Here is a 26,588-nt window from a genome sequence, read left to right as displayed (position 1 = left end):
ACTTTATTCATTTCTAATGGCAGAAAAGTCTGAAAATACTTCCATTCATACACTTAACAGGAGTGACTTAGTTGCTTAGATCCCCCTTCTTTCTGATCCTACCAAAGGATATAATTTACTTCTGCCTGCAAGTTATATTTTAAATCCTGGCCCAAGAATAGTGATTTTTGTTACTCTTCTCAGCACTGAGTGCCCATTAATGTAGTATGTGATTTATTCATTATTTTTTTCCATACGTATTTATATGGGCAGGAAGACACTGTACTCTTGAGTCTGAGTCATTTTTCCATAGGAATCCTGGAAAGATGGTGAGGAAGTGGTGCAATGCACCAGCAGACAAACACATGGGCATCCCAGAGGAAAGAAGGGAATATGATTTAATCACCCCAAGGGAAATAAATCTACTAATTTGCATTTAGTTTGTGTTTTTGCTGCTTTGTTGTTATGTAAACCTGAATACATTTTGTAGGTCTGCTTGTATCTTTTCCCCTGGTAAACACAAAGTCATTTTTAATAGTTTTCCCTGGGGATATTTTAACTTAAGTTAATTAGGTGGGTTTTGCCTAAATACTTAGCAATTTATAACAGCATATGTACCTGAACATAAACCAGACACATGATCATTGCATGTTGGCTAAGCATAGTCTTGAAGCTGCAAGACTTACTCCCTAGAGTTTTCTTTATTTGAGACTGAAAGAAGTTGTGTAGTAGTGCTGGTGACTTTGTACCAGACAGCCTCAGGGAACCTAGATGGCTTTATTTTGGGATGGCTCATATTTTTACCTGCAACCCCACCTGTGAGCATTGAGCTCCTTCAGATACTAACATGGTTGCTTGCTTTGAAAGCATTAGGGAATTGAGAAAAATGAGTTAGGTAATGGATCTTCTCCATGCCCTGTAATCTGTCCCACTTTGATAGTCACACTCTAACAGAGCTTCAGCCACTCCTCACCACTTGCAGGAGGGAGGGGAGAGAGGCAGAGAAGTCAGAAGCATTGCTTGTTCTAGGTGGTGATCTGTCCCACATAGCAAAGGCAGTGAGGTGAAGAACAGTCTTGTTTTGTAAAGAAGACAAATATCTTAGTTATCTATTTCATTTAAATTCCAATGGAAACAGGAAATTATGTCCGCCACCAAAAAGATGGACCTTAGTTTTCAGGATGTTGTATCTCACAAATTACTGCAGGATCTGGAAGTTCTGGGATCCATAATTTCAACACAGCCTGTTCCGTGGATTTCCAGTCCAGCACAGCAAAGAGGCTGGCAGGAGACCAGAGTTTTGGAATCAGCCTGGGTAACTGCTTCCAAATCTGTCCATCATTCAAAAAAAACCAAAACCAACCAAAACCAGAAAGCAAGTTGCTGCATTCCAACAACAAAGCCCCCAAACAATTAGGTGGTATTTTTAAAACCTTTTTTTTTACTGAAAGGTCAAAACTATGTAGATTAAACCAGTTTCTAGAATATCTGCCTGAAAAAAAGAGCAGAATGGTGAAAAATGTGAAATGGGTTGCAAGGTGATCCTAGAATCTTCTTGGGTATATGCCCAGGTAGCTCATGGGTTCTTTGAAGGCTTTGCCTCAGTTTCTGATTGCTCTGGGCTGGATGGGATGCTGTTGCTTAGATCCCCTTCTTTCTGATCCTACCAAAGAATGCTTCTAACATTTTCTTATTTATTTTGACAGCTCTCTAGCCTTTCCAAATAATTCACTGTGTGTGAGATCCACCTCATCTCCACTGAAGGTTTTTCCATTGATATGATATGGAATATTGTATATAATTCCCCTCCTGTTGCTAATTATGCTGGCAGATGGGTTTGGTAGTTAAAATGATGGAAATAATTTTCTTTACCTAAGACAGGAGCAAGCTTTGATTTGTTTAGTGTTTCAAAGATTACTTTATTTGCTGTTTGGCAAGTATCTCCTTTGCAGGTTTAAGCTGGCACTTAATGTGTCTAAGCAGCAAGTGAAGCAATCTCACATGGATCTAGTGGCAGATACAGAGGTTAGCCTGAGCTTTAACGTTCAGGTGCATGGTGTCTCATTCACTCAAGAAAGGCAACAGAGGGCATCATAGCCTACGTCCCACCCAGCTCTGATGCTCCAAGAGTGAGCTCTGACTGCTTTGATGTAGCAGGCAATGGTAAAGGCATGGTTCCCTGTCCATAACCAGGTGGTCGTTGGACTCTGGAATAGTACGCAATAGGAGGTAGAAGTCCTTTGTGTCTGTCTGCCTGTCCTACTGGTACACTCATGCTGGCTATACAGCCGTTTGTGATGGTTTCTGACAGATGCTGTAGTTTATCAAGACACAACAAATGCAATGATTGTGTTTCTTATGAGTTGTATATTTGATCTCAGTTGCTGAGATGGCAGATTTTCCACTCTAGAAAGGACATACAGAAAACAGTCTTTATTTTCAGCCAAAGAAAAAGTTATGAAGTACATAATAAAAGCAGATAAAAACAATCACTTCCTTCTGAGAAACTTTTGATGACAAAAATGTCTCTGTCTCACTGTGTGCCTGTAATACATCTTTGAACTGTACTAACTTATTTCTGTCGTGCCAACATATTTTCCTGTTTTGTGCTTTCCCTTTTAGGCCAAAATTGGGTCTGGAAAGCTCATGGGCCCTAAAGGTGTTTCTGTGGATCGTAACGGACACATCATTGTAGTGGACAATAAAGCATGCTGTGTCTTCATCTTCCAGCCAAACGGGAAAATAGTCACCAGGTTTGGTAGTCGAGGAAACGGTGACAAGCAGTTTGCAGGTACACTTGATGGTAATATGTAAATCCCCTTTTCTTGCCTCTTCTGCTCACATTTGCATGATGTTTGAGCATGTTGAAGACGCTATATCCTACTCGCTTTTCCTGTGGGGGAAAGGTTCTACTAAACATACAGCTCCTATTCACTTCACCATTTGTTTAATTGGTCAGGAAGACTGCAACATCTGTTCTGCAAATGTAGCTGTAACCAGATTGTTGAATCTGCCTCTCTCTGCCTGGAAGCATTTCAGATCAGTGACCCAAGAAAGACTGATCTTAACTAGCATTTTATAAATGCTTTGTAATGCCCACACTCAGCTGTTCATGATAATCAACTCAAACACTGTGTTTTGTGTTTCCAATGTTCAGATACACATTAACCAATGCCCTAAGCAGTATCTTCCCATTAGAAGATGAGAGTAATGGGATGGTGTTGAGATTGAGATCAGGAAGTCAGTTATACAAACGGAAAATGCCAGTGTGGGGAACTTGCCACTTACATTTAACTGACTGCTTGCACATGGTGTCCTTCAATTAGAACATGCAATTAAGTTTAAAAAAAAGCAACTGATATTTTGAATTAATAGCTGTTCCTTCAAAGTTTGAAATGAAGATGCCAAATTACATATGCAGGTCATTTTGCAGGTGTTGGGCTACTTTGAATAAGTAGTTATAGATTGGTCTGATGTTCTGACTGGTTCACAGCGTAAGAGAGAAACAGCGTCAATGGTATAACTGCTTTAATCTTACTTGAGATCTCTTGCAATGTCTTATGGCACAAATGCCATATAGATATAGTTTATGAGAGTTTTGCCGCTAACACAGCTAAGTGTCACCAAAGTTTTCGGGGTATGTCCAATTTCTTTCGTTTTAAAATTGGTAAGAATACCTCCTGAAAATAAACATGTAAACACTCTGTAACAGTGCACTGGAGAAATTATCACCTCTTCTTGATGGTAGGCTACATAAAACAGGTGGATTGAATGTTACTTGAATGTTTTCAGTGTAAAGGTTTTTGCCCTTTTTATAGTTTACACTGATGTACTGTGAAAGTTGAAATTGACTTCTGATCTGTTTAATAACTCAAAATACCAAGTATTTTGATTCAGGTACTTATCTGTTTTCAGGCTACTATTTGTTTTTTATTCAAGTTTGCACACATAATTCAATACACAAAGTAAAGCAAAAAAAAAGCAATTTTTTTCTCTGATACTGTTCTGAGTAACTTTTGTATTTATCCTAAAACTTCTTTGCTCAAATGCTTGTAAGAAGTGAGCGCACAAAGCATAGAAGATTTCAATTACAACTTTACATGAACATTTTTGAGAACTATTTTCAGTGTATACACAACTTTATGCCTAAGCAGTACATGTTTTGTCTTGTTAATAAGCACGTAAATATCTACATACACATACATCTGTATGTGAGAGAGGAAGGAAACAATGCTTATTGATAACACTAGCTGACAACTGGTTGAAAAAGAAATTAGTGTTTACAAAAAGGCATGCTAAGCTTTTTAAAACATGAAATGAAACTACTCTTAATTTGAAATTGATGTTCCCAGTTTGACTATTATTGCTCATAAGCCAAATATAATATTCTGTCAGGCTGAATAATTTTTTTGATTTAAGCAAACTTTTTGATTTAGTGGTATTATTATGTTTAATTGTTTGGGTTTTTTTCTTCCTCTGCATTGCAGGTCCTCATTTTGCAGCTGTAAACAGCAACAATGAAATTATCATTACAGATTTTCATAACCATTCTGTCAAGGTACTGTCAATTAATGGCAACTTGGAAAGCTTTTTATTTTATCATGGTACTTTCCTGGTGAAAATAAAGTTTTGTTAGAAACAAAGAGATCCCATCCTGTATGTATGAGATCCGATATACGGACTGCACATTCAGAGACCTTTGCATGCAGTGCATTGCTTAATGGAGATAAAATCTGTTGCCTTTGATGCCACTATAATGTTCTCTAATACAAATTGCTTAAACATAAGTTGTACCTGAGATAAATAATATCAACTTAGTTATTTTTATTAGCTCGCTGCCAAATCTGTTATTTACTCTATGTTCTTTTCTATTTTAAGTAAGTCTGGTAACTGCTTCTGAATTTCCCAGTAAAAGCTTCCCACATTTTTAGTTGAATAAAAATGCCACAAAGTAAAGATACCGGACAATCTTTGATTCCATACCTATAAGTTTTAAGATTACTGGATCCATTTACAACTCGATACTCTTAACCGTGTAACACAGACCATTGGTTTTCATACAGTACCTCCTGTACTGGGCAGAACTGGCCACTAGTCCTTACACCCATGGGAAGTCCTGACTCATGGCCTATTAAACAGTCATGGTAAGATAGGGTGGTATACTTGTTTGTCTCAATAATAAACCAAAACAAGGATACATGTTGAGATGTCATGTGGTGGAAAATGTATCTGAAGGACCTACAGGCCATTTGAGAAATTATTCACCTGTGTGTGTTTGTTTTCAGGCCGTGACACTTCCTTTCAGTCACTTTCCATGCTCTTTTTCCCTCCCTCAACATGCAGCAGCAGCAGGAGGAGCACAGGAGCAGCAGAACGCTGTCCTACCCGGGTTCTCAGGCCACATGTGCAGGTCTTGCACACCGGTGAAATCCCTGGGATCTCACCTAATGGCTGCCTGTTCTGATTGAACTCCAAGATGAACCCTGAGTCCAGTTCTTCAGTGTTCATAACTGAAATGATGAATCTTATATATTCCCCTGAAATAGGAAATCACTGTCTGAGCATAGCCACCCTCATGTCCTGAGCGGTGCTGAGCTATCTAGCTTTTGCATAGCAACCTCGCTCTTGTATCCTTTTGGAATTAGAGAGGAAGTAGCAACTCATGTGGTTTGGATTACAACAAAGAAACCAGGACTGCTGCAGGAGCCCTAAAGCAGATTGTTTACCTGGTTTAGCAGCAGGAGGCCTATGACTCCATAAATTACCCCTTCACCAGCAGGGCTTACCATGGTAACAAGAATGCCTGGAGAGAGTTAACAAGGGCAAACTAAAATGAAAAAAAGCAAGTGAAGAGATGCCAGAAGGTGTGGCATCTTAGCCAATTTGTAATTATTGCATTCTTAATGAGAACAGAGCATTCTGGTCTGTCTCTGGTGTGACTCAATGGGATGAAAATGTTACTTGTTACAATTCTGTACTAACTGGAAAAGATTCTTATTTTTGTAGTGTTCTCTAAATCAATACAGGTAATTGTTGACACTTTGGAGAGTAATTTATAATCTGGGTGATGCTGTTATCTTTTGTTAGATGGTGGGGAAAATGCAGAGAGTAAATTTTTGGTTTATATAATAAATAAATAAATAAATTTCACTCTTATGGGTCCCAAAGCCTCTTCCTGCCACCAGGAATGTCTTGAGTTAACGATCCTCACTCAGCAACATTATCCTCCCTCCCCCATTAACCTTCAAGCACGTTCCTTCCTTCAGGCATCTTCTATGGAAAATCCTGCTCAATGTAGGCTTCTCTCTCATTTGGTCACCCATCATCCCCATTTTAACCCAGGGAGAGAGCGATACATCTTTGCCTGTTTTGTTTTTGTTTTTTTTTTTTTAATTAGTTGCCTTGCTTTCATCATCTGAGGCACCAACCTGTTACTTCATTAATTTCCTCCCCCAAATGCTTTTTCTCTGTTCACTGTGGGTGTTCAAGAATAGGATGATTTCCTCACATCTTCCACCTTCATAGCACTTCACTGTGCACTTGGAACTTGTCAGTCTTTGCATTTTCTTGTGCAAGCCACAGCTGGTCTCTAAGAATGCTGTTGGACCTTTTGGCACAACTGGGCATGGGTCCAAGATGGAACAAAATAAATAGGGATGGCTATGGTACTATGTAAATGACACATACTGTATCTCACTTGGTCCCATTGGTGTATCCAGGTCACTGACAGAATAGTCATTGATTGGTTCCATCTTTCTGCTGTCTAAACCTGTTACCATCACAGAGAATTCAGTTGCTGAACTGTCTATATGGAGAGCAGCATGCCATGATTCTCAGTATGTGTTAGATTATGAAAGTCAGAGAAGAGCGCATCTGCTCAGTTTTGGCAGGACTGACTGACTCCCAGTGCCGTATCTGCACTCAGCTCTTCTTAATTGAAGATGCACAAGCTGCAGAGGGGTTCCTGGGGTCCTCCACCTCTGTGTCCGAGATTAATCTGATCTTAAGTGAGAAGGGAAATACTGTATGGTGTAGTGGAGCTGGAGGGAAAGATAGACACCTTTTCTCCCATCTTCAATGTGTGTGTGTGTGTGTAGGGGCGTATGTGTTCCTGGGAACTCTTCAATTCCCAGTTTTGTTAACAGGTGAAATAGTAGTAGTAGATGACTAATATTTGATACAGTGCCATATTCAGGTTTTTGTTTTAACCCATGCAGGTATTTAACCAGGAGGGAGAATTCATCCTGAAGTTTGGATCAAATGGAGAAGGAAATGGACAATTTAATGCACCAACTGGAGTAGCTGTAGATTCTAATGGAAATATTATCGTAGCAGATTGGGGAAACAGCCGAATACAGGTAGAGATTTGTGTATTTCAAATGTGTTTGATTAGGAAAATGAATGGATTGATAACTCTGGTCACTGAAGCCTTCAGACTTCCCAAGAAACAGGATAGCAGCATTAGAAGTGATGTGGTTTCTAACACAGGCTTTTATATGCCTCATTGCTGGTCTGTCCACTTTTAGAAGTGGTGGTGTCAGACTGTGGACTTTCCGGTGTGACTGCCAGCAACTCTGATGGTTACTGTGACCAAGGCTCTTGTCTCCAAGTAGTTCCCCAAAAGCTGTTTGATGATTTAGGAGACTTACAAGCATGGCTAGATTACAGTAATTTATAATCAACGTAACAGAAGATTGGAGACTTGGTGGAAAATATGAAAAGCAAATGAACTGTATAGACCCTGAGGCAAATGGAGCAGATTTTTATCATCTTTTTAAAATGTTGAGAAAATACTCTGCTTTTATGTTATGAGAGTTGCACTCTTTTTATCTTTCAAGTGCTAATCACAAAGTCTTATTTGCCAAAGACTACCTAATAAATAAGTGTATGTATTATTTTCACTTAATATAAAAATGAGGGAGATGCTTATGAGTTGTTCTCAGGAAGCACTGTGAACAGTGTATAAAGATTCTTGGTTTTCTTTCTGTGGGAACCTAAGAGTCATGCTAGTCAAAACAGTAATATTTGTTAGGAAAACAAGGTGTTGGTTGAGATCCTGATTGAGTTTTATTTATTGTAGTTGACTATTTTTAGAACAAGGAACAGCAAAGGTGCTCTTATTATTTCATTGCATGTTTAATTCTTGCCAAAGATCCTGGCAACTTTAATTAGTTCTTTTTAATAAGAAAATACATAAACTTGTATATTATGAGAATAACAGATCAGATTCTGCCCTTGTTTAGTGTATGTCAACAGTTGCAGAAATTAGAAGTATGATAATGGTATAATTGAGAACAGACTTGTGTCCGCTATTTTTGGGTTTTATTCATAACATTTATTCTGTGCTTTCTCACCCTCAAAGGTTTTTGATGGAAGTGGATCATTTTTATCCTACATTAACACCTCTGCTGACCCACTTTATGGTCCTCAAGGTCTGGCTCTTACTTCAGATGGCCATGTTGTAGTTGCAGACTCCGGAAATCACTGCTTCAAGGTCTATCGATACTTACAGTAGCAATGAGCTCGGGAGCTGGATAATCGTCCACCCTTAAGAAAAGACTGGTCCTAGAGATCCAATGCAGGATATCTCCTACTTTGAATTAATTTTTAATAATGAAGGAGTCTCTTATGGACTTCTCGTGTTAATTTCCAAACTTACCTTGTTTACATAGGACTTGCACCTCTTATGTTTCTCACTGAACTTTTTGTTGTAAGGGTTAATATACAAAATCCTCTTTAACTGAATTCCTAAAGACAATGTGATATTAAACACAAACTGCAACTTACAGAACTGGAATTAACTAATTAGGCAAAAATGATAAAAATCTGGGAGAAGTCCCCAAAGCTTTTTGAAGACTGCGAAGGGTAGCTCCTGCTCAGAGCTTCCACATTTAAAGTATCATTGTTATGCATTATTTAACCCAGAGGTGATCCTGGGAATCTTCTAGATCTCATTATCATGGTAGGTATTACACTTCTAACATTCTTCAGTCTTACTATCTATAACAAGTAGGTCCTTTTAGTATAAGGTTAAGTCTCACAAAATCCGTCTAGCTCTAACCGTCAGACCTAACACAGCTCAACATTCAGCACTTTGAGAATCAATGCAAATTCCCTGCTCATGTGAGATTAATGAAGGACTGTTTCATGTGCTTGTTTTTCACTCTTCCTCTTGCTCAGTGTGCTGGAAAGGCTTTGCAGAGACCTGACATTTCTAAAGCTCTGGAAAAGCTTAATTGTAGTGATACATTAGTGAGAGCTGAATTTCTATGTAACAACAGACCTTTTGACACCAAACTAGTTCATTAGGATCAGGGTTATTACAATGTCAACTCGATTAACCTCATGTGTGCCACTCTTCTGTATGTGTTCATTGCCATGTTTCCTTAAGGCAACTCATTGTATTAACCAATAAAATAAAATGCAGCACCACGCAGGACAGAAAGCCAGAGAGGTACCCCTATGGAGGACCTACATTATACAACCAAAGGGACTGTGGTAAACAGAGGTTGTATAGGAAAGCCAAGGGTTACCAAAGCTATTTGTTTTTACAAGAGAAAAAAAAAATTATGAGTAAGAATGAATTTGAACCAATTCCTGAAGTCTTTCATCAAAGGGAATTTTGTTAGAGGACAAAATAAGGACTGTGAGATTTGTTCTGATTTGTTTGTATGTATGTATGTATGACTGATTGACATTTAAAAAAAAATTAAATGTAGGTTATTTCAGCAAACTGGAACGTATGTATGCCATTTGACAGTGGCTGTACTCTGAAAAATGTCCCTCCTTCTTCCTGACGGATCTCTACTGTGTTCTTTGTTGAAGTATTAATTTAATTGGAAATCCTTACAATCATATGACTTGGTTCTGTTTTTAAAGTTTTTTTAAGGGTGAACTTGTCCTTTCTAAAGTAGCATTGGCTTTAATCTTATTTCTAAATCCAGTGATCAAAGGATGAATTGCTACTGTAGCCTAATATAGACAGAGTGGTGCTCACTCTTAAACCTCGTTTGAGGAGCTGGTGACCTTGCTGCCAATGCCTACAATAGCCTGGGAAGCACTGTCTGTCTTTTCTCATTTTTAGGGCCTTGAAACAAAAGGGCATTGGGTCAGGAACAGGGGAGTATTTTAAGCATGTTTGCAAAATTGAAAGAAATCTTTGTTAAATTACTTGTTATAAGTATTTGTCTTATTTCTAAAAGGTTAAGGTTGTTGTTTCAATGAATTTGAGAAAAACTAATTTTTTTTGTAAAGATGCATTTGACTTGTAAAATGCAGACCCCAAATTCTTAAATGTGGAGTTTGTCTACCTTTTAATTACTGTTTCTTAAAGATACTTCCTCTTCTTTCCACTGTTTATTTTTTTGCACATAGAGCCAATTTACAAATTCTTGTGCAAAGAAAAGTTTCCATATTTCATTGGAATAAATATTTTGTGTATAAGGTTTAAGGTATGGACTGTATAATGCAGCTAAGAAACTGATGGTAATGTTTTTGAGACGGTAAAAATCAAGTCTGTTATTACCAAGAGAACAAAATATCCTCTGCTTGAACTGAGTTTGTCCTGAAATTCTGAAGATATCTCAGTCATTACACAATAAATGATCCTATCAAAATTTAACAAAGTTGTAGACCAAATTTTCTGATGATCAAGTAATTTCCTTCTAAGTGTCCTTATAAGCAACCTTCTGGCAAACAAACAATTTCTGACATTGGAATGCCCTCAAATGGCTAATTTATCAGTGAAGAAAAGGTACGTAGCATTTTAGCCATATTTATTAACAAAGAAAAGAGGTTGCATGGGTTCTTTGCGATAAAAACTTAAAAAGAAAATGAGAAATCACACAGAATCACAGAATGGTAGGAGTTGCTGTTGCTGTCAGTTACAGATACTGTTAATCAACTTCAGTTCCAAATTTGGATTTTTATAATAACATTTTACTAAACTTGCATGGTTTCCACTCAGGAAACATTGCCAAATCCTCTGTTGCCAGGAACTCTGAGAACCACAGAAATCAGACCCTGACATATGTATCGAAACATACGCTTAAGACTGTACTATTATTCCATGTATATACTTTTGTTCAAAATATTTTCAATCCCTTTGACTCTTACCAGGATTTTATATAACCTATGTCAACCCAGTGCATCCTGATGAAATACGGAATTCTGCACACAACCCCTTTAAAACCCAGCTAACGGCTATCAGGGGTGATGAGGATTTTTTCTTAAGATTGAATAGTCTTTTGGGTTTTCAGACATTATTGAGGATTCAGACATTATCACCAGAGCAGCACTTACTGCAACTGAAAAATGTCACTAATTTGGAGTTCCTTCTGATAGCAAATGCTGCCAGCTACAATTTCAAATTCAGTGGCATAGGGCATTCCCTTCCAAGGTCTGACCTTATCTGCCTGGCACCGGGAAACTGAGAAACACATTGCTTTTACGGTGTGCTTCTGAAACCAATTCAGCTAAAATCCTTGCCTTACAAACCTTACAAAGAGCAACCAAAGCAGAAGTTCTGTTCTAAAAAGCTGGCAGATTCTTTTCTCATCCAATTAAGTGAACGTCAAAATTGCACTACTTGGTTTGCTGAGTTGTAAGCATTTATTAAAGGCTTTATAGGCATTCTGCTGCCAGATTGCAGGTATAACCAAATGTTCCCTTGACTTCCCTGGAATGCTAATTGACTAGCAGCACAGCATGAATGGTGAAAGTATGTGCTTCATTTAACCAATCTTCAACTCAAAAGTAATCTCAAAAGGTTATTGGATCTTGTGTAATTTGGAGCATTTTAGGACAAACTAGCCAACTGTATTTTCATTGTTTTGTGAATAGAATAAAAAGATCTGGTCAGATAAATCCACTATAAACAGTAGGGGATTTTTACATAGGCTAAACCAGCAGCAATGTAGCTGAAAACGAAAAGGAAAATGGTTTAGGCAAGCATTTGCCTAATGTAGATGGAGAGTTATTTATTAGTAAATGCTCTTTTGTTCTGTAAAAGCTAGAGGGCTTTCGATTTTATGTCAGTATTTTTTATAACTAAGGATCTAGTGTTGCCATAATGAGAACTGCAAGTGCCCAATATGTTGTGTTTGCTATAAAGAAATTACTTTCGATTGTGGGTGACAGCTAGTTATGAAATCGTGATGCACATTGAAAATTTTCTTGAAGAATTGTAAGCAGTGATTGTTTTGGCCTGTTTGTGGAGAGTGCGCAAAAGCTATTTGTGCTTCGGAGTAGGAAGATTCCTAAAGGGTTGCATTATTTCTGATGAATGTACAGCACTTTGGTTGATGTTTGTGAGCAACACGGCCTTAACCCTGACACTTTTGCTTTGGCTTTATGACATGGGAATGTTCCCTAAGCTGCATAGTGTATGGCAGTAGCCCCTGTTAGAAATCTCTACCAGTTGATACGCTGCAGCTTTCCAGTTCTAGGAGTGAGTCTGTCTTTTTTTTTTTTTTCCCCTTAATTTTTTTTAAAACTTTTTGTACATTCCATCTTTGTAAGTCAATCTGGTATGTTTTGTGTACATGTAAGCCTTGCACTCTCTTGACACTCCTAACAAAATATCTTCTCACTTGGGTTTCATTTGTTGTTGTTGTTGGCTTTTTTTAAATCCCTGTGAGGCTAAATACAAACTTTGTCTCCTTAAGGTCAAGGATGAAAGATGCGCATCAAAGTGTTTGTGTGTGTGTGTATGTGTGTGTGTGTGTGTAGTTTTAGCTTCCTGTGTGGCACGGTATTCTTGATGCTCTAGCCAATGATTAAAAAAAAATTACTGTCTTGGAAATGTAGGAAAACCAGAGTCAAATGTGTATCTTTACCACGCACAAAAATTTCAAATAATAAAAATAAAGCTTGTTTCCCCTGTTATTTTCATAGTTGAGGATTTATTTTCATGTCTCATACTCACTGTCCCTAAAAACAGCCCCATAATGCAGGAAGGTGGCTGATTTTTTCCAAAAGAAAACCCTGACAGCACAGGTCACAAGCCAAGAACACTGTGGTTGTTTCAAGCGTGTTCAGCTTCTATGTAGACACAGAGGAAAGAGGGACTTGGGTCTTTCCTTGTGCTTCCTTGTCTTCTCCCTTCCTTCGTCAGTTCAGTCATAAGAATTAACATTCTCATTGGTGACTGTAAGATTATCAGTAGTAAACTCTTCAATTTTATGTTTCAGCTATGCTGTGCTACAACCTCTCAAGGGTCTGCTCTAGAAAACCAAATTCTTGTAGAAGAACAGAAAAATTGCCTTAGGAGTTCAATCTGACTCCTTTCCTGTACAAATAATTTTTCAGCTCATGTTAGCTTTTTTTTAGATAGTAAATGTGTCTTCTTGGTCACTGGTGAACTCTCCAAATCTGAAGCTTCAGACGCAACAATTGGCTTGGAAACAATCTGACTAGAGAGGTCAGACTAGTGATGTGTGTTTGCTTGGTGGCAGGACACTCAGAAATGAGACAGCTGAAATACAGAGCAGCCACGCTTTTTCATGGATCTTTCCCCTAGACCCTCTAAAGGAATCAGAAGGCTTTATTTGTCTGCCAGCTAAAAAAACCCCACAGCTTGAAGCAGAGCCGTGTTGCTTTGACATTCAGAGCTGTGGAGCTCCCATTCCTTTCCATGTAAAAAAGACCATGGAGAACAGAGGAAATGGCACAGCCTACTGTGAAAGCCACAAAAAAATGGGCTGAGTAGGAAAGACTCGTGTTGCATTCCCAATCTTTTCTCACTGATGGGCTAGAATTTTTTTCTGTCCCCTGGATTATTACAGCAGAGGCTCCCTACCACTGAGCAAAATCAGGCAGGCAGGCAACACATTAGGACTGGGGAACACTGCCCTTTACCAGGAAAATTCTGCAGTAAGTGGCCAACTTCTTCTTTGGCCTTCCTGTGGTACTTACTTGAATACGGACTCAAATGCTGCAGCAGGATCTTTTAGAAGTTCTGTAAACCAGAATACGGAGCCCAGTCTCACCAATGAGAAACAATGTCAGGGAGAGTAAGGCCAAACTAGTGAAGGGTGCATGTATTTTGGGCGCCCATCTTGCGATAACCAGGACCTCTCTCTTTAGCGTGCTAACCACTCACATATCACTCAATGTTCAAAAGCATTTCATTTTTCCTTAGGCTGAAGTTCTCTCTCCCAACCAGCTCTGCTGCTCTGCAGTTAACCATCCTCATTGTTTTGCTGACAGTTCATGTGAATGCTGCTTTACAGCGGACAAAACTATCTCGGTGAACTGGAACAGTCAATGTAATTTCTGTGGACAGATGTTCTCCCCAGGCCCCAGCTGTTCTGGTGGAAGAGATACCTGCCAATCGCTCCTCATTGCTACCTACAGTTGAAGGCTGCTGACCCTCAGACCTGTTGGCTGAGCTTGTTCTTTTCAGTGAAATGCCTAGTTACCAAAAAACTAGTATTTAAGTTGCTCACCTCAAAGAGTTGGCAAGCTCTGTTAGCAAAGCTGTAGAAGCACTAAGTTTTGGAGGAGGACCAGCCAGCATTTCTCACCGGGTTAAATGTTTCTAGGGAGAATGTCTTCTTACGGTCCAAATACTCATCTGAGGATGAAATGAGGCAGCAAATGCTGCAGAGACTGGCCTGTGCAGGTTACTCATCGATCACATTGCTTCCTGATACCCAGACACATCCCACCGCAGGCTGCTTGGATCTCAGAGGAGTTGGTGTCACCTTCCATGGGTGAGCATTTCCTAGAGCTCTCCTTGTCATCCATCCCCAGGCTCTAGTGAAGCATCTTTTTGTTGTCAGTCATACAGATGTGGGAGGTAGCTGCAGGACTCAGAAGGTTTGCTATTACTTTTCTGGAAATAAATTGATCTGCTATTCAACTTGAATTTTTCCCTTCTGGTGAAAAACTAGCTCATGTAATTAAAGACTGCACCATGGTATGTATATATGAAAGGAACAAAATTAAAGTAGGATGGAAAATTTTCATTCTCCCACTTCCTAACCTTCCTGCCTGCCATTGCCACATTAATGTCCTTTCAAAATAGAGTTTATGAATGTAATTCAATTACAGATCCCTAAGAACAAAATGAAGGAGGGTAAAAATTTAATCTCACCTAAGCGTATTTTAATACTGACAAAGTAATGTATTTTCTCTACCTCAGGAGCAGCGGTAAACTGTTTTGGCTGGTACTTAAAAATCTCACTCAGACACCTAGCACAGAAAATTTCAGCCCAAACTGCTAGTATTCCCATCCATTGTCTTGGTTTTATATTAATAATATATGAATAGCAGTTTTGTGAAATACCACATTTAAGACATTCAGAAGCCCAGTAAAAATGTCAGACCTCTACTTTAGGAGGTGTTCATTCCACTTTATCCAGTAATGGAAAACTACCCTGACATGACAAAGCGTGTATCGTCCCCCTGTTTGGGACCCCTTCCGCCCAATGGTCTTTCAGACTAGTTGGTTTTGATCTGGCTTTGCAAAATTTGGGAGGTGTTAAGGAGCACCTTACTACCGAGTCAATCGGGCCTAGTGATTTGGCTATGAAAGTGCTTCAGGGCTGCCAGTGCACTTGTGGCAGCTGAGCCTGCCTATCTCCAGCGGGCACAGGTGGAGAAAACCTGCTGAGCTTCCTGTCCCACCATCGCCCCAGAGTGTGACCTAACGTTTGGGAGGTGGATGTGCCAGGCTGGCTCGGTTGCTGTGATCACATTCAGCTGCTGAAAGCAGGAATGCCTTTCAACTGTGGCTCCAGGTGTGTGCTCTGGCCACGTGGGCTCCATCGGGGAGTGAGACCTGAGAGTTTGCTGCCAGACTACTTTCAGGTGTAATGGGAAGACAGAAGCATTGCTGCCTCACCAGCATGCTGAACAGAAGCCCCCAGGTACGTGCCCCAAGCCTGCTTCAGAGTGAGCATCCCTCTGAAACACCTTCCTCCCTCTCCTCTTCCTCTTCTCCCAGCAGCATGTTCTGCTCTGACACTTAATCTACCGCTCACACGTGTCGCTTGGAGAAAACCCATGCCACAACAGGTGCTTTGCAAATGTTGTAGCAACCATTTGCTTGGCAGTGGTAAAAAAAGGAACGGAGCTCGGTTTTATTTCAGGCTGTGAATGAGCAGGAAGAGGCCCACGTCCTCGGGGAGAGGAGGTCACAGTAGATGGGAGGGAAACAACTGTCACAGGGAGCATGGGGACATACTTGCTTTGGGGGCTGGCCAAAGGAAGGGAAAAGCGAGGCGACAGAATATGAGCCCTCACAACAGAGGAGGAGGTGTGCCCACAGACTTCATTGCAGGTTAGCGAGTTGAAAATGTGATGCATGAGGAAGTACATAAGAAAAAAGCAACTTTGTGTTTTGTATGAATGTTAAAGCTTTGTATTAACAGTGTCCTTTCTAACTTGCATTTCATTTTTAGTAATACACTGGTGTGCACAAAGAGGAACAGGATCACGGCCAGGTCTGCCATAGAAGAGAACCTCAGGTTTGGGAAAAGGGGCACCTCGTAGACTATGGAAAATGTTCATGGGGACTGCCTGAACATTTCAGCTTGCGCGTTTTCGTTTGCTTGAATTTAAACTCTAGAATTAGTATGGCAGGTACGAACCCACTGCTGTTAAACCGCAAACCGATTTCCCAAGTGCTGTAGCTGAAGAAAGGTAATTTACAGCACAAATAATAATTAAAATGAACTGTAAGTAATTGTCACTAGAACAGTCATCTCAACTAATAACTGTTTTCAGCAATACCAGATATGCCCAGGTCCTTTGCTTCCATGGGCAGAGAGGGTTTGATTTTTCTCCCTGTCCTGTTGTTCCTATAGCAGCCCAGTCGTACAATACATGTTGTTTTAGATCACTGTTAACGTGCTCATATTTTACCTTTGCTGCTGGGCCTTGGAAAAAAAGAATACGCACTGCGCACTGTGGTAAGCACTGGCACAGAGGCCCAGTGCCTCATCTTGGAGGTGTTGCTACCTGGAGGCATAAAGCACGTATCCCCCAGATTGCCAAACCCACAGCTGGAGAAAGAGATTCAGAAACAAGTTATTTTCCCCCTGGTGATTAGAGCCAATGGAGGTGGGATTTAAATATTTTTTTTTAACTTTTTGTATTGTTAGTTTTTATTAATTTCAATAATACAGCAAATATATATTGACGATACAGCAATGCCATCTGTAAGGAAATTGCACTTTTCATATAAAATATAAAATGGGTGGGTATTGAGAAACACATAAAGACAAAATGAGAACTTGAGACAATTTAAAGCCTGTACAACGCCAAATGCAGTTTGTACAACAGCCCCTACATCTTAACACATTCTCCAGAACCTGCACCACGGGTAACTAACTAGTAGTTAGGGGTGACAGAAGCCGAGTTTTGCTTCCTAGCTTCACTGGTCTGCGAGTGCCTGTGATATAGGTCTAAAAAACCCAAACAAAACCCGACGGTATTACAATACATAAAACAAGAGATAGAAGCGATAACCTGCCTTCTGATATGGCAAGCCTGCTTTATAAAAATGCAAAGCTCTATTCCTGGGTCGATCGCACAAGGTATAAAAAACAGAATATAACTTTATGCAGCTTTTTTTTCTCCTCAGTTTTATTCCCTGGTGCAGCGCGGCCGGCCCTCCTGCCACGCCCCTCGACACCGGGCGCCCAGCGGTCCCGGCCCGGCCTATCACCCGGCCCCGCTCGCCGCCCCGGCCCGGGAGATGCCCGACGCTGCGGGAGGGCGGGCGGGGCCGGCGGCAGGCGGCGCTGCGAGCTGCGCAGGCGGCCTTTTCCCGGCGGCCTTTTCCCGCCCGTTGGCGCCGAAATCAAACCCCGCCGCTCGCCCGCCCTGGAGGCGACATGGTAAGTGGTGGCCGCGGCGGGGCCGCCCGCCCTCTTTCCCTCCCTCCTTCCTCTCGCGCTCGTTGGCGGCGTGAGCCGGGCCGGGCTGTAAATGAGGCTGCGGGGCTGCTGAGGGAGCCGCGGGGCGGGCATGGCGGGCGTCGGCGCCCGTCAGGGCTGCGAGGAGAGGGCGCAGCGAGCCGGCCGCTGCTGCGGGTAACGCTCGCCCGCGCCTCGCCTTCCCTCCGCCCCCGCTGAGAGAGAACGGCGGGGGCTACCCGCCTGCCGCCGGGCCGCAGCCGCAAGGCAGCGGCAGGACTCCCGGTCCCCCTGCCCCGCTCCTCCCGCTCTGGGGAGGCACCGCGGCTCCCGATAAACACCCGCCACGCCGGGGATGTGGCGTTACCGTGGCGCGGGCCGTTTCTTTGCCTGGTTTCTCGAAGAGCAGTGTAAATCGAAGTGACCCCTGGAAGAGCGGGCCCTGTAACTATTGCTTGAGGTGGGCACGGCACCCGCTCGTCCCGCTGAGGCCCCCAGGCGGGCCGGGGGAACGGGGAGGGTGTGAAGGGGCACGGCCGTCCGGACAGCCGCGTGTGAACAGGTGGGACCGCGCTCTGGCGGCGGTGTGGAGCGGAGGCGAGGGCGAGCAGGGGAGAGGGCTGGTGTGCCCGAGTGCGCTCAGGGGCACTGCGAACCTGGGCTGCCTTGGGTAGCGAGCGCCTGCAAAATCGGTGTGCCTGGTGTGTTTTATGTCTGTGGTGTGGAACGCCTGGCAAAGAGGTAGGAGAGAGACATCAACGTGAAAACGAATAAAATTTATCTAGAAAACGCATTGATTTGTTACTTTTCCCTGTTTGTTGGAGTGCTGGTGTGAAGCTTGGCGCCTGAGGGACGTAGCTAACAAGCATGTGCTTTCAGAAACACCGCTTAAATTTCGTGTCATGCGCATATGGAATTTGTTCCTGTTGCTGCTGCTGGTGTTAGGGCTGTTTGGGAAGGCAGGGAGAAAGAAGTCGAGTCCGTTTTCTGTTCATGCTCCTACTTACATATATATGGCCACTCCAGGTTCTCATCCTGTGACACGCTGACATCATAGAAGACAGCTGTGACATCAGTGCTGACATAGGGCATCACTGTCTAAAGCAGAAGGGAGGAGCCTTTAAAAAATACTATTAGTGCTTTTGTTAAATATAATACTGAAGTTGTTCTGTTCATGTCTGTGTGTTACTGTAGCTGCATAAGCTAGTATTTCAATTTCTTTTTTAAAATTGGATCAGTCTGGCAGTTTTGCTTGATGCACATTTTGAATGTTACGCTGCCCCACCATGTGATTTGTCTAAGAAGCATGCGGCGGTTAGGAAGTAAAAAACTGTATCGACTCCCTTCTGTCAGGGCTTGGAAACAAACCCATGTCGTCTTTCTCAAAGCACTGTGTTATTAGATTCCCTATGTCCATTGACTCAAGGGCAATGCTTTATTTATGTCTTTTGTTTGTTTGTTTGTTTTTGTTAAAGGGAGACCCTTTTCTGCCAACATCCTATTTTTCTCTTTCTATCCCCCTTTCCGTTCCCTGTAGCCACATGCAGCAGCGCAGGGTCTCGCAGCCCTGAAACAGGGAGTGGGGCAAGGGGAAATATTCCTGATTTATGTTATGGCCGCTGTTTTTGGATTGAAGACTATGCTAAACACTGTTAATAAAACTCCAATTCTCTGTGGAATATTTTATATCGTAATTTTACAAGGGGCATGTCAAAATAGTGCCTCTGAAAGTGATCAGAGGAGCTATTTCTCAGTTTTTTATTACTGGTAGCAGTTTCTAAGTAGTCATTTCTGCCTTTTGCTTTTATTTTGATCCATGTTATTTACTGCTTGGTCACACAACTGCAGAGAAAAGAAATAAAAGAAACAGTTTGAAAAATGGGAGCTTGAAATTATAAAGCTGGGTAGGAAATTTGAAGGAAGACATAGTGCCTCAAAATGTCCTTTGTCTCATTAAAAAACCTGAAATGGCCTACATCTCATACTAGTGTCTCTGTATCACACGATAGAAAAGAATTCTAAATAGAAAACAACCAAAAGGTATACCTTCTTATCTTTTTAAGGACTATTAGACATTTGGGTGACTTGCTGAGAATTGGTATAAAGACACGTTTTTAATCTAGTACGGTAAAACAAGGAACTGTTTGGGTATGCTAAGAAACATTGAGGCTTGAGCTTCATTGGTCTGCAAGAAAGATAGGCTCCAAACTTGGAATATAGGTCCCTTGGTTTAATAGATTGCAGATGGATTAGCTTGGTGTAATGGCTCTTTGGGAAGTAGTTTATCTCAAAGTCTGGGGTTAGTGGTAAGGTATTTCAAAAGGATGGCAAATGTGACTTAGAGGTAAATAGAACTGAATTCTGAGCAGATGTTAATTATTCAAATGGCTGTGGTGGGTTTTTTTTTTTCTTCCTTGTTCTAGTCCAAGAAAAAAGGTCTGAGCTTTGAGGAGAAAAGAGCTCGCATGATGGAGATCTTTTTTGAAACAGTAAGTAACTTGTGATTGCCCTGCATTTACATCGGCAGGAAAACAGGTCCCTAAAAGGAGCTTAGCTGTAGAGGTAGGTGAACTCTGTATATCCTGCTGTGCAAGTCACTGACGCCCTGTGCTGTCAGTGTATAAATTACAGGGACAGAACTTGATTCATGTGTCTTCTGATCAGGTGGCTTGTCCCCAGGTGGAGCAAAGGCACAAAGATGCACATATGGTGGTAAATGCTTCGTGTGCTCCCTACTCAAATCTCATTTTGAGTCTGTTACCGTAAGAGGGGGAGCGAGAGGTTAGGAGGTATCTCACTGCAGTTTATGGGAGGAGGAAGAAATCTGTTTGACAAGATGAGAGCAGACCTGGAACAGGTCACTGAGGAGAGGAAACCTGGAGATCCAAAAGCAGAGCTACAATTCTATTGGTGACATAGGTAATTCACACTGTTTCACCTATTAAAAAAAATTGTTGTGACATTTGAGTACTTCAGCAATGTGGTGCATCTGGTACTGACAGTCTAAGCTGGGCTCTGGCTGCCCTGAGGGGTTTACAGTCTAACTTGAGACAAAATATGGTGACTTTAGACCACCAAAGAAAAGAACAGTGCTTGTTACAATAATAGAATTTTTTTTTTTGCTATTTAATTCTCAGAATGTTCTAATTCTATTGAGGGATATGCAGCCTGTTTCCCTAGCAAAACATAAACATGGACTGTATTTCCTACTTTCTTTTGTTGGCATTGATTTAGCGTAAAAACCACTCAGGCGTAGATGATGCTGTCATTTGGAGCTAAATTTTCTTTTATGTTTTTCACAGAAAGACGTGTTCCAGTTGAAGGATATAGAGAAGATTGCTCCAAAAGAAAAAGGGATTAGTAAGTGTTTACAAAAGTTATTTTTCTTGAACCATTATTAATTTTTGGGACAGGTCATACAGTGTAAATTTTCCTGGCTACAATTTTAGGTTTGTGATTGTAATAATGGAAAAAATAGCTAGAAAGGGAGACTGATCAATGGCAGGGCTGTAGCGTTAAAAGGGACATCAACAGCATACTCCTGCCTCGGTTTGCTAATGATTGTCACTGACATTAGATGTGCCAAAATGGGGTATAATTAGAACATTACAGCTAACTCAAAGTTAACAGTTAAAACATGGGACAGAGTTTTTCCTAGGCTCTGAGATGCCTGACTTGCAGTGACTTTCAAAAGTCTACGAAAGTCTATGAAATTGCTACGTGTGCTCAGGTGAACAGAGGATTTAAATGTCTGTCTATAACATCACAAATATCTTAAAATGCTAGTCCAGATGTCCCAGCCAATGTTCTGTTGAGGTTTTCCCTCCCAAAAATGGCAGGACAGCTGTAAATAGAAGGGGTTTGTCTTTTCAATGAAAGCCTTCTTAATGAGATACATTGGTTTAGGGTTAGGTCCAAGATGATTTATCTTACGCTGTTGAGTTGTTTTATATGTTCCTCGTTCTGCTTCCTTCTATGTTCATTGGCAAAAGGAGGGCATAATGTTTGTGTAGTTGCCACTGTCCTTGACTAGCACTTTGTGGCACCACAAGAGTAAATGGACATGTTGAAAGAACTGCAGTCATAGGTGAATATCACAAAGCAGTGTTTTTCAGTGATGTCAGCAGCTAAGAGGTACTCCTAGGCTTCTGAAGAGGTGTGGTGCTGTGTTGATTGGTTTGTCAATGCATATGTTTAATTGTGATTTGCAGGAAGAAGGTGCAAAATAGTAAATACAAGCAATGGAATTTCATATTTAAAACTGTAGAGTGCAGAGTTTCTAAAACTATTAATACCTTTGAATAGTCCAATTCATCCTGCCTCTGCATATGAAGGCATTTAGCCACACAACCCAAGCCTCAGTTACTCTGAAAAGAAAAACATCTAGCCCTTGGAAACGTCCCCATACTGGCATCAGCCTGTAACTTCCAAAAGACTGATCTGGGATCCCCTTTAGACTTGAAATTCAAAGTCAGACACTGAAAACCATAAATTAGCTTGAAAGCCTTTATATCTGCAACACTTGAGGAGAGTAACTACTTTGTTTTGTTAAACAGGTGTCACTTTTATAATGGTGAATTATACCACAGATTTGCTAGAAAATGAACAATTGCATTCAGAAGTGTTTTGGATCCTTCTGACTGCAGATGACTTTCTGTATTGGAACTGAGTATAATCTGCCCCTCCTGAGTCTGTAGACAGATGGCTTTAGTGCCTCTGCTATTGTTAAATGCTTTGATAAGCATTCCAAAATGAAATGTAATTACACTCCTCATCAAAAAAATATAAATTAAACCATGTTAGAATTAAGGTTGCAATACAACTTCTCATGTACCCTCTCATAAGTTTGTTATGGCATTGTACTGTAATATACGTGTATGTTTTATGACACTCATGAGCGGTGTTTTACAAACATCTGACAGCAGACTGTACAGAATAGTAGCCTTTATGTACAAACTGTTGATTTCCCTTCAAGTGGAGCATCAGGCATGGGATCCTCTTGAAATCTTCCAGCTAGCTGACGTTATAGTAAAATATTCATAGAGATGGTTGTAGATGGTGGCTTGTGATATTCACAGTCTCCATAGTTTAGATGGTAGGCAGTTCTAATTTGATGTTTTTGCTTTTATTAGCCTCGATGTCAGTGAAAGAGATTCTGCAGAGCTTAGTTGACGATGGCATGGTGGACACTGATAGAATTGGAACTTCCAATTATTTCTGGGCTTTTCCAAGTAAAGCTCTTCATGCCAGGAAGCGTAAATTGGAAGAATTGGAGTCTCAGGTAAATCTATTTGAAGGAAGGTACTTGTTTACCTTAATGGGTTTGGTTTTTTCTTGTATTCTTTTGTCATTCTTGTTCATATCACACTCTCTCACATCTATGTACGTACGTGTGCGCACACAGATTTTACTGTAGGAATCATCTGGCACACATAGTATGACTTTCTCGTTGTCTTGCTGTCATGTCAGAAAAGTTTTGGAGGTTGTTCTTGTTGGAGCTTGAGAAGACTTTGTCTACTTGCTGCTGAAAGCATGTTATTCATGATGCAGCACATCATTTAAGGACTTCTAAATATTTAGGCAGCATAGGCAGCATATGCTTTTATGTGTCTTTTATGCTATGTAGGCCATCATGTGGTAATGATTTAAAAGCCATGAGAGGACTGAAATGCATAACCCAAGTAAATGTGGCAACGGTTTCTACTTATGGCCGTTTTGCTTTCCTGTCTGGTTTTATTGGTGGCTTAATTTGTGAGTGCTTGTGTAATCCCATATTGCACTTTTATTAGGAGAGAAGAGCAAATTGCTCATGAACTTCTGCAGAAGAGCAAGGCATCTTTTGTTGCAACATTGCTGTTCTATTGATCTGGTTCTTTCCTACTTTTTAGGAACTGTCTTTCTTACTTCTTTTAGTTCGAGTGGGAAAGCATCTATTCATCAGCAGCTATGCATCATATCATGCAACTGGAGTGTGTGATAACAAGATCAATAAACTAGATTTATGGTCTGATTGCAGCACAACACTGCCAACTTTTCTCATGCTTATTTAGCATTATGTCCATTTATAAAAGAATCATTTGAATTAATGCAAAATTGTTGGTAGCATCCATACATTTTTACAGACATTATTTTCTTCAGGCATAGCTCTGGTGTCATCATTACCATCTCATGTACAGTGTTCTCAACTTCAGCTTGTGTGTATTGAGACCTGGCTAACATTGTTATCCCACTGACAATTTTGGATGCTCCTTTACTGCCTTTGTTTTCAGAACTCAGATGAGTCCAGATATTAAAAACCTTCTTGATTTAGCTGGATACGTTTATCCTATGTTCAGGCATGAACTTAGTCTGGAACAACTGGGCTTAAAGTAATTTTTATGTACTGTTAGTAACAATGCGCTGATTCCTACTCCAGTGAAGTTGCATTTGTCTGAAACAGATCAGTTTAACTCCGCACTGATTTGGAACTGAGTTTCCTAGTAAAGTTACTCAACTTAGCATATTCGCACAAGTTTTAGACCAGGCTACTTTGCCAGAAATTAAATGCCAACTGAGCAATTGAACAAATACATGCCAAAACTCCTGCTTTGTTCACTGAACACCCTGGTGCCACTGTCTTGAATGCAAATGATTTGCTCTTGGATACTTTCTGGTTTTGCTCACACCCCATATTATAGCCAAGTAGTTGAATGAAGGAGTTGATATTTGTTGTCTTTGCCCTTGGGCCCAGTCCCATCATGAATTTTAAAGATAATTGATCAAGCAGGTCTCTGACATACCCTGATGAGTATCATCTTTGGAATGTCTTGCAGAATCTGCCAAATGTGCTCCACCATAAGTATCCAGGGGTTATCTACAAACATATGCTGTACTGCTTTAAATGTACTGTTACATTATTAAACATAAAACCATCTGTTATTATGGCATTATAATAGGCACGTAGTTATTGTATTGTGGTGTTATTTTATGGATATTTCTCTGTAGGAAATAAACTGTGCTGATACAAACGGTTTTGCGATATAAAACTGCTCCAATTGAAACAAATAGTTTTGTTACCAGACCCTTATTTGCAACCCAAGTCCTGCTCCTAACATATGGCCTTACTGATAGAAGAGCTCTCTTTAGACCATGTTATGAGTCCTTAAAGATAGTTATATTCATTACCTTGCTTACCTGATGAGAATGGAAGTATTTCAGGGAAAAACGTTTTCACTAGCTGAAAATAACTTCTCTTTCTCTGTTGACACAGTGGAAAGGTGGCATTTTCAATGAATAGCGCTCTGAATGTTTTTACAAGATGATAACAGATTCTGTCTGTGAGTTCAAATTAGCTGGTTTAGTGTTTGTATTCTTCTTGATGTGAACACATACAGATTTTCTTAAGGTTTTCTAAATCCAGTCACCGAATGTCAGAAAACTTCTTGTCAGAACATGTAAAGCAGAGGAAAAAAGTATGCTATTGTACCATTTCTGTTGCATGTTGGCTGTCTTTGATCATTCCTATATACAGCTTGTGGCATGCTGAGAGACACGTTTTCTTTCTGCGTCTTGTCCAGATCACTTGTTAACTATGTGAGTTGGTCTCTTTCTTCAGCATCTACAAGCCAGAATCAAGCCGCCTTGCTTAAACACAACTTTAAAAATCTAGCAGTTCAATTCATGCTGCAATTAAGGCTTTTTACCAGGAGGCAATATTTTTGTTTGCTGAGGGCACGGATAAGTAGTAAAGGGAAAGGGATGATCCCAAGTCCTGAACTGAGACGTTTGAAAATAATGTGGATGAACAGAATGTACTTTTCCACGGTGCAAATTCTTCTATTAATTCATAGCCCTGAGGCTTACATTTGACTGTTGGGCCTGCTACAGGACCTTTTGACTGCATATGTTGGTACTTCATAATGTTCATTATGCTCGTAAAGCCAAGTTGCTTGTAGATCTCTGCATCTTACAGAGCTTGTGATCATGGGGAGGCTGGTTTAAGGAACCATTCTTGAAACGTGTGGTTTGGTTTTTTTTTTCAGACTTTAGTGATTATTGAGCAACAACCCAACTTAGACACTCAGTAGCAAAGAAATCTGAGTATTCATATTGAAGAGCAAGCCAGTTTTGTCTGGAGGTTTAAAGTTACACCTCACAGTGGTTGTGTATACCCTAGATTTTTTTTCAGGAGGGATTTATTACATCGTCAGTGTGATCCCCTTGTGCAGAGAGACGGCAATTAAAACTAATGCTTGAAATAAAGATTCTTTTGACATAACTTCCCTCCCTACTCCCATCTTTCAAGTTGCTTTTGTGGGAGTGGGTGCTTAGAGAGGGGTGCTACCCTCTGAACTGACATATATGGCAAGTCTTGTGCTGATCGGATTAGGATCTCGGGGCTGCTCTCTAACCCAGGGTTACTTTTTGGATGACTTTGTGTTTTTCTGGAAAGCAAGGACAGCAAATCTCTTCAGTTTGTGTAGCATCTGCTGCAATTTTTTTCTCCGATAGCTCACAGAGTAAGAATTGCAAAGTAGGTCCGTATGGATTTTATATTGATTTGTTTTGCAGTGGCATGGCAGCTCTTAAAGGTTTATGCCTTCTGCCAGGTGCTTATTCTTCAGCCCTTGGTTATGCTTAATGCACCTGTGAATTGGACCACTGAAAAAAATAAAAGATGTTGGAAGTTACATTTTGGTTAGACAAGTTTATAGTTGCATCAGTACAGCTAAGAGATGTGAAACTAGAGCAAGGGAGTGGATTGAG

General features: G+C 40.7%; 2 protein-coding genes across 5 annotated transcripts in view; both read left to right on the top strand.

Moving 5' to 3' along the window:
* Positions 1-8,494, top strand: part of TRIM2 (tripartite motif containing 2) — a 35,507-nt gene extending 27,013 nt beyond the window's left edge. For 3 of the 4 annotated variants that reach the window (XM_086463656.1, XM_086463655.1, XM_086463654.1), the window contains 4 exons: positions 2,602-2,770; positions 4,467-4,537; positions 7,197-7,337; positions 8,342-8,494. In XM_086463656.1, the coding sequence (XP_086319782.1) occupies positions 2,602-2,770; positions 4,467-4,537; positions 7,197-7,337; positions 8,342-8,494 (534 nt within the window). Of the gene's footprint in view, positions 1-2,601; positions 2,783-4,466; positions 4,538-7,196; positions 7,338-8,341 lie in introns of all 4 variants that reach the window. The other variant, XM_009962068.2, reaches the window with a different exon arrangement.
* Positions 8,495-17,466: 8,972 nt separating this feature from the next.
* MND1 (meiotic nuclear divisions 1) overlaps positions 17,467-26,588 on the top strand; it is a 42,597-nt gene continuing 33,475 nt past the window's right edge. Inside the window, exons 1-5 of the mRNA XM_086464810.1 lie at positions 17,467-17,522; positions 17,570-17,825; positions 20,267-20,332; positions 21,146-21,203; positions 22,976-23,124. Coding sequence (XP_086320936.1) covers positions 17,467-17,522; positions 17,570-17,825; positions 20,267-20,332; positions 21,146-21,203; positions 22,976-23,124 — 585 coding nt within the window. The remainder of the gene's footprint in view (positions 17,523-17,569; positions 17,826-20,266; positions 20,333-21,145; positions 21,204-22,975; positions 23,125-26,588) is intronic.

This window comes from Leptosomus discolor, chromosome 4 (assembly GCF_034619465.1).
Source record: "Leptosomus discolor isolate bLepDis1 chromosome 4, bLepDis1.hap2, whole genome shotgun sequence".
Classification (NCBI taxonomy): domain Eukaryota; kingdom Metazoa; phylum Chordata; class Aves; order Leptosomiformes; family Leptosomidae; genus Leptosomus; species Leptosomus discolor.
This window is presented reverse-complemented; position numbering and strand designations above follow the sequence as displayed.